Raw genomic sequence first — 8,699 nt, 5'->3', positions numbered from 1 at the left:
GGGGGGGGCAATACATAGAGGTCAGGCCACACTCTGCCCAAACACAATTAATAAAACCTCTTCCAACCAATCAGAATGGTGGCAAAGTCCACTGGGAGTGCATGGAAGCTCCCTTACATCTTGGTGAGTAAATAGCCTCATTCAGCCCCTGCTTACATTGCTTCTAATTCAAAACAAATTACATTAACAACACTCTCAGAAGCACCAGACTCCTGAGTACAGTGCTCTGCTGGGAATAGATAATAGATAGAAACAAATAGAAAGAAAGAAAAAGACAGAAAGACATGGGACATATTAACATTGAATATGCATTTCACACTGTAGCATAAGACACAGTGAACTGCCAAAAAGCAATCAAATGTCTTTGCTGCAGTGGTTAATGAAATGGATGAAAAGAAACAAAATGAAATGAATATGAGAGGGATTGTATTTTGGAACAAGCATGGAGACATTTACATGCATTTTATTAAAACTCAACTGTGTCTTTTCAAACTGCAGATTGTAAAACAACATCCCTACACGTTATTTCATAATTTAATAAATTGCATCTGGTATCAAATTGACCCCTCAGGGCGTGCTTCTTACTCACTAACAGGATGGTAGAAAATATCCCTTTGTGATTTGCAAAGAGGCGATCAATACTTAAGTGTAGTCCTTTTCTGTGGAAGCTTGGCAACCTGTCCTTCCTATTGATGAGGTTGGGAACGGAGTCTGCCGACCCATCCTTGATATTGTTTTGATGAGACGTGCCCTCTGGCCAGCCAATATTGCTTGTTTGAGAGACTGTTAAGACTTGCGCGCATTTTGAGTCAACACACTTTTAATGCAGACAATCACTAAATGCACCGTAATTTCTCTGACTCACTTGTTCTGTGGGGAGAATAGGAAGACGGACCAGTCTTCTCTGCTCTCACACCAGTCTGGTTTGTACGCTTCTAACATCTTCTGGATGCGGAAGCACAAGCTCTGCAACACACATATCAACACACATCATGGCAGGCACACACACACACACTTGGGCAGTAAACACAAAAAGACGCACAATTGCAAAAAGAAACCGTTTTTTTAGAATCCCTATTTAAATTATTTACGCAAGTGAAACACTTCTATAGCAACAGCTCGGAGCATCTTCCAACATTGCCATCTGTACAGCTTTCTCCCCCGCTGTCTAAATAGCCTTTCCAATTAACCTTGTTTCTCTCATAGGCAGACTTGTTTACAATGAAAACAATGGGACTCCCATGAGGCCCAGGTGATAGGGGATGCAGGCTTTATACCAAGTACTTGAAAATCCTACACAAAAAGAGCGGGAAATTATTGTATCTGTAAAATCTTGTACTAACACAAAAGCTAATGTTTGGGTTATTGAGAATCACAAGTCTAGATTGTGGTTCTTGGCTCTTTTTCATACCGTCTTTATCTGCATTTGAGGAATCGGGGTATTACAGGAAAGTCATATGCTTGCATAAGCTAACTTCACTCACTCCCCAAGCTGATTTACTAAATGATATTACCCCCCCCCCCTCCCCATACAAACTTATCGGTAACTTACATATTCAATGTCATCGTCCAGGTCCTCCCGGTCCTTGCTGCGTGTGTTAACCTGGGGGAAGACGTCGGCCATCAGTTGGCTCTGGGGGTTTGCCCCTCCAGAGTGCTCAGTGTGGTGTCTATGATGGGAATGGTGATGCTGAGACAGAGGAGTTTTCCCATTACAGTCTTGGTGTACCCCTCCTAAGCCACCCAGACCGTCAAGCCCACCGCCACCATCTCCACCACTAATTACCATCCCCCCAGAGAAGCTCTTCTTCCTGTGATGAGCATGGAGGGTAATAGAGGGCAGCGGGTGGTGTGGTGGCAGTGGAGGGTGCGGGGGTCCTGGGACCTGCAGTAGGTGGGGCAGCTCTAGTGATAGAGCTCTGCGGTCCCTTCTGGGTACAAAGTGGCCTGGGAGCATAGGGTGGGGAAGGTGAAGAGAGCGTGGAGCAACAGCGGGAGCAGAGAGGAGAGACTCCTCCTCATCCGGGTGGACAAGATGGTGGTGGCGGTGTGGGGATGAAGAGGCACGGGGACCCCGAATACGAAGGCTTCCTCCGACTACTCCGCCAAGGCCCCCCAGGCCATAGCCATAGAAGGGCCTTGCAGAGGTGGGGGTGAAGGCTGGACTAGCGGAGGGAGAAGAGGAGGCGCAGGGGCGGCATCCCCCCAGGCTGTTCCAGCTGGAACGACGGGCCCACAAGGCCTGAGGCTGGGTAGGCAGAGGGCGACCCCAGTTGTGGTAACTTCGACCTGGATACTAAGAAAAAGAGCGAGAGGTTTCCTTTCATGTCCTGTAATTATAAACCACACTCTGTCTGGATTGGATCTGGAAACAGAAACGATCCAATGACCAGCCACATCACATGAAAACAGAATAGGAGGAGAATATACTCATTACATGGAATTTGGAAATGCTCCTGTGAGACTGCGTTGTGAGAGAAGTCCATACTTTAACCTTTAGTCAACTAAGTGCCCTAGCATTATTCAGCTAATCATGTAGGCGAGAGTTAAAAAAGTCACATTGTAACTGTTAAAAGAACTATGGAAACTCACTCAATGCAGTCCTTTCCACTTACCATAGCCCTCTGCTCCAAGTTGGCCCTGCCAAGAGAAATAACACTGCTCCTCCTGGAACCAAGAGCAAAGGTCAACCTTTCTCCTGGAAACAGTCCATGGGGCAGTGGGGACAAGTCCAGGTGCCCATTAGGGGTTAATGCACAGATCTTTGGGTCTGCAGGAAAGAGGGAGCGGAGAGAAATTGAGAGAAGAAAGAAACAAGTGGTTATAAAGCAGTGAGGAACAGAGATAAGATGAAAGAGTAGAGAAAAGAAAGAAAGACAGCCTTTAACAAGCCCTTCCATTGCATCTTCTCTGTTGCTGCCATGCAGAAGGAACTTGGCACTCTCCATCACTTTACAACATAAATGTCCTAAAACAATGTTATGGCCAGCTCAGAGCGGCAGAGAAAGGTTTAATTTACGCTTAATCACCTTAGAGGAGCCAGAGAGGAGCTCGTAATGATGAAAGAGAGGAATATCTGCGAGTGGTGTGTCCGTTCCCAAACATATCTTTGGGTGGAATATTTCTCCAGGAACTATTACCATTCCAAATGGTGTTGTTTTTTAAGCTAATCTGACATTGAAAAAGGTACATTTGGGCGAGAAGAACTGTGATCAGACATCATCAGTCGCCTCCCTAATGTGCTACTAAATGTTACTCTATACTGCATGACTCTTGGTGAGTTTAGGAGAAGAGGGTAGAGGAGTGGATGGAGACGTGGCATCAGGCATGCATTATTAAAAGTTTGTGCAGCTTACATTTAAGACAGGAAAACATGGTAAGCTAAGTTTGTTGTGGAAATCTGAAGACAGGCAACAGTTTTAATGCCCGGGGCATGATTAACAGATGGTTGCTTTCTGGAGTGCTGAAGGATGGTGATGGTGCCGTGGACATGACATATGCCTTTGGTGTGGGAGATCTTTGGTGTGGGAGATCTGGGTTCAATTCCCACTGCGATACATCAACCAATGTGTCCCTGAACAAGTCACTTAACCCATAGTTGTCCCAGAGGCTCTCAGATATAAAGCAATTGTAAGTCGCTTTGGATAAAAGCGTTGGCTAAATAACATGACATGTAATGTAATTAAAGACCAGTACACGTATTTGATGGTACCCATTTTACCAGTCAGACTTAAGTAGGATAATAATTCTTGGAACCGTTTTGAATATTTGCAATTCTGTTATAATTCAGACAAAAAAGCCAGAATGTTTGGAAATTATAAAAGATGTAAAGTGAATTTTCATTTAATGTCAAATGATTTCTGGTAACATCATTTTACAGAGGTGCGGTTAGTTTAAAGTTGACATTTGAGTTTGAGAGGGGAACATTGTAAATTATTGCAATAGGTCATACAATTTCAGAGGTGAGAAGAAAATCAATCTTTATTAAACAATAAATCTCATAAAGCTCCTAGCAGCATTTAATACCTGAGAGATGCAGAGAGTCCTTCTGCTTATCATTCTCCTCAAAATTACAGGAAGACCTGTCATCGTCCGAGTAAGAGCGGTTTGCATCACCCTGTATCAGGGACAGCGAGAGAAAATGAATGGGTGAGAAAAAAAAGAGAAACACAAGGATGGGGTGGGGGAGGGGGGGGGCACAACAAGTAAGAGAAATGAGAAATAAAATAGACATGAGAAAAGGAGAGTAAGAAGCACAGTGTGAGAAAGTCTAGAAAAAAGTGATCAGTCACAAGCTAATATATAGAAACCGTATCTCTCCTTATTGCCCAACTATCTAAGGGGCAAGAGGCAATCTTATTCGTCATTTACTGCTGTTGTTGAATACTTCCTTATACATACTGTTTATAAACCAGTGGTTGTCCTCAGTACAGACAAAGGAGACTGTCCTTACCCCCAAAAATGCTCCGTATGTAGTTTGTATAAGCAGTTAATTACGATCAATATTTACATTTATAGTGGCAATGACATTGAGTAGCCCAGTTATTATAATGGGAGCAAAGGAGGAAGTCAGGTGACGTAATATACTTGAATATCACGTGTCACGTATGTGAGTTCATAATATGCAAGCATGATATGCTTATGTTTCATGAATTTACGTACGTAACTGAAACTTTGCCTAAACCTAACCAAGGACTTTTGTTCACAACGCCACTTTAAAACTGTGAGCATTATATTTCATAGATTCTCAGCTTATGGCGAAACAAACACATTATTGGCTAGCTTTCCCCATATCACATTTGGTTTTGTTAATTTGTATTTTGCCAAGTGCATACTGTTCAATATTCTAAACCAAGATGTCTTACCTCAGCCTGGAAACCCTCAACCAAGATGGCCACCAGTAAATTGAAGAGCACATAGTTTCCAAATGTCATAAGAGCTACAAAGTAGAGAGCAGCAAAGGGCGAGGTGGATGCCATCCCATTGTACAGCACCATGTTCCAGTCCTCCTGCGTCAGAATCTACACAAAATATGCATACACAGTAGAGCAGAACACATGTGCATACATGCATCAACAGCAGACTTAATTAAATTGGGAAACCAAAGTTTTTAAAGTGTGTGGATGTTTGTGTGTGTGTTTGTGTGTGTGTGTGTTAAAACTCTTCATACCTGAAAGACCGTCACAATGGCCCAGAGCAAGGAGTCAAAGTTCTTCCTGTCAGGGACTGTGTCTCCTGCCTCTGTCTTCAGACTGAACTTACAACCAAAGATGTGCATTCCCAGGATACTGCAACAAAAAGAAGGGATTTCTCCAATAATTCAGTCACACATACTGTCATAGAATAAGAGTATAATGCCTCCATGTTTAATTATCTATTTTATGTATGTAATTTGATTGTGTTTCTTTATGATACCTACAGACAATGTGGGATTAGGGTTAAAAAAAAAAAGTTAAAATAGATAAAGTAACAGAAACAGTATAAAATTAGTATAAAAGAGATGAATCAAAAGCTATGGAGCACTCGTAAAAAATGTGTCTTCTCATTCACACGCACACATTTAAATGACGATACACATAAAAATACTGTATAACATAATATATATAAAATCTTCTATTTCTGTTTCCTTTAAATCTCTATTTCTTGTATTTCCCGTTATTTACCTCTCTCCTGCTCTCTATTCTTCTACCTGCACCCATCCTCTATTTGCGGTCATCACAAGACTGCAACTCAACGCACTTGATATTCTTATTCACCGCTGGTTTCTTTAAGGGTTCATAGGAGGTTTTAAAAGTTTAAGCTGAGTGGTGGTTTATATTAACTGCTCACTAAAAGCTCCAGTGGCTAGAAGTATAAGCCAAATGCCACTTGCTCAGGTTGGCACTAGGGCTAAAAGCTCAGCTGCCATCTGTCTTGTCACATGCTTATGTTTGACTGCTGTGCTGCAGTGGTGAGGAAGCTGGTTTTCAGGTAGGCATAAATACACTTAGAAAGTCACAAACAAAATAAAGAAAGGCCTACAAGCAGGATTTCAGTAATGGCATTACACTGCTGTGAAAGTCATATCTATCATGAAATGATAAGTGCACTTGCAACAATTATGAGAAATTATTCAAATAACAATAATTCTGTTAATGCTATGTTCATTTTCGGTTATCGCCCACAGAGGTGGAATTGGAGGGAAAACAGAGTAGTGTGTGTGTGTGTGCGTTTGTGTGTGTGCCGGGGGAGGTTAACAAGAGAAGAGATTATGCTGAATGATTATGTTTTTGTAAATTGCAGTTTTTAGCATCTGCATCACAGTATTAAATTAGGTACTATAGGTTATGGAAATGCTGTATAGAAGCTTTATTTGAAATAATTAATGTAGAGAATGATTTTCAAGTATACGTCCTCTCTGTGACTTAGATTTCACAGTTGACCTGGTGGAACGTCTTTACTGAATTCATGCGCAGACAAAGCATTCATGCTGATGGTGCTCTATTAACACTATAGATATTAATGTCAATTTTAAATCAAACAAATATGTAACATGCCATTGTAATTTGAGTCTCTTTCAGTTTAACATTTACAGTTTACTGGTATCATTGTTCTTTGGCCGGAGGCCTAAGTGTCTAATTTAGTGGGAATTCAAAAGTTTAATGTAGTCAAACATACTGCTGAAAGACAGATAAGTTTAGGTACTCATAACTTTCAAAAGTAATCCTGGAGAAGGACGCAGGTCAAAGAGAAAAGCCTTGACAGAGCTGAGATACGGTTTGGGCAAAAATTAGGTGGAACTTCAATAATTGGATGTTAATCCTATTATTTTGCACAAACCGTATTCAGGCCTCTGGCTATGACTGCCTGCGCCACACTCAACTAATATATTTAGTCTTAATATGCTGATAATCTATGCCTTTTTTTATTCAGAAATTTGGTTTGGCAACAAAAAAAAAATCTGCTTTTTAAACTATCAGGCACAGTACTGCACATAGATACAGGATATACTGTATATATACATTATCAGTATACACTCAGAGGCTTGCAGGCATGTATTATACACACCACAATCTTTGTTCTCCACTATTCTTGTTTACACTTTCCTGCACTCTCTGTGTCCTGCTGATTTCTTTTCTCTGAGCCCCATCCCACATAAAAGAATGCCCCTGTGTTACCTGAAGATAAAGATGAAGAGCATAAGCAGCATACAGAAAGTGGCCACGTTGTCCATAGTCTTCATCAGGACCACCAGCTGCCGCCTCAGCGCAGGCATGAACCTCACCAGCTTAATGACCCTCAGCAGCCTGAAGGTCCTCAGCACTGACAGGCCGCCGTCTGCCTGGCCGATGATCTCACACACACTGGGGTATGAGTTGCATTGGGTGGGATGTGTGTGTGTGTTTAATAGAGAGATATAGAGTTGAAAGGTGTGAAGAAATTAAAAAGAAAAAAATGGATATTAGTAGAGAAAAAACAGGTATTGTTATAATCAGGGAATGTGGGGAGCAGAAGATTAAACAATGAAATACAAATAAATATAAATGGGAAAGACAAAATAAGAGAAGATAACGGGATAAGTCAGTGCTTTATACTTAATAATTCTACTACTGCACATTCTTCAAGATACAAAAGTATGTATTATCCATACTTGTGTGATAAGGAATACTGGTGCATTTTACATATTTTATCCACACACTGCCAGACAGTTCCTCCATTAAATATTTGTCTCATAAAAGAAGTGGTGTATTTTAATGTAAAGCCCCATGAGGAATACCAAAACAGATGGAAATCTGATTGGAACAGTACGTTTGTCTGTTTTCTATGGATGAGAGCATGTCTTAAAACTCAATTAGATGCACAGTAGTTGGACAATCATTACAAGCTCTCATTCATTATCAGAGGAGTGATTTGAAGCTGTGAATCTTAGGCTCTGGAATTTCTGGTTTTGGGACACAGGTAATATTATATCTCACTTAATACATTGTGGCACACTCAACTTGCTGACTAAGTGACAACCTAACTTTACTATTAGCAAATCCTTTTGTAGTGCAGACCTGATGATGACAATTATTCCATCAAAGATGTTGTAGGGGTTCCTCAGGTACTCAAAGAAGCCAAAAGCAGTCAGCTTGAGGACCATCTCCAAGGTGAACATGCTGGTGAACACAATGTTGCAGATCTCCAGGACATTGGTCAGCTCTTCGGGCTGGATGGAAGTACAGAAACAGAAAAAATCTAAATGAAAATAGCAAGTAAGATGTAAAAGCAGGTGGGGCGGTGCGGGGTGGAAGGCAAAACTTAAGAGGGATTTGCTTTGCAAGCATTTCAAGTTAAAAACAGCAATGATATCCAAAGAGAGGCAGGTACAGACAAAGAGATAAAAACACAGTTGATATTAAACCACTGCTTTGCAATCACCGCTGCCATAACACAACCCACTACGAAAACTGGTGTATGCATTACATATCTCCGCCTGTATTGAAATGGCTGTCACTCAAACTGTCAGTCACTTGAAAAGAGAATTCTCTCCTACCTGGCAAATAAAATGAACGTGTACACCTCATCTTAAATTTAACACCGCTGTTCAAGGAAAATTGTAAAGGAGAACTCAGGGAATGTCACATTAGAAACATAAAGATAGGAAATGGAGAAAGCGTGTGGAGAGTGTGTATTGTTTGTCTAGCACGTGGTGTCAAATACTGGCCGAATAGGGAAAC

General features: G+C 41.2%; 1 protein-coding gene across 1 annotated transcript in view; it reads right to left on the bottom strand.

Annotated features, from left to right (window-relative positions):
- cacna1ia (calcium voltage-gated channel subunit alpha1 Ia) overlaps positions 1-8,699 on the bottom strand; it is a 43,610-nt gene that overhangs the window by 6,332 nt on the left and 28,579 nt on the right. The window contains exons 9-16 of the mRNA XM_032538166.1: positions 8,037-8,188; positions 7,158-7,343; positions 5,171-5,288; positions 4,866-5,021; positions 4,027-4,117; positions 2,616-2,770; positions 1,553-2,296; positions 866-966 (exon numbers count right to left, since the gene is read on the bottom strand). Of these exons, the coding sequence (XP_032394057.1) occupies positions 866-966; positions 1,553-2,296; positions 2,616-2,770; positions 4,027-4,117; positions 4,866-5,021; positions 5,171-5,288; positions 7,158-7,343; positions 8,037-8,188 (1,703 nt within the window). The remainder of the gene's footprint in view (positions 1-865; positions 967-1,552; positions 2,297-2,615; positions 2,771-4,026; positions 4,118-4,865; positions 5,022-5,170; positions 5,289-7,157; positions 7,344-8,036; positions 8,189-8,699) is intronic.

Source organism: Etheostoma spectabile, chromosome 15, assembly GCF_008692095.1.
Source record: "Etheostoma spectabile isolate EspeVRDwgs_2016 chromosome 15, UIUC_Espe_1.0, whole genome shotgun sequence".
Taxonomy (NCBI): domain Eukaryota; kingdom Metazoa; phylum Chordata; class Actinopteri; order Perciformes; family Percidae; genus Etheostoma; species Etheostoma spectabile.
Note: the sequence above shows the minus strand (reverse complement) of the source record. Positions and strands in the feature narration are given on the sequence as shown.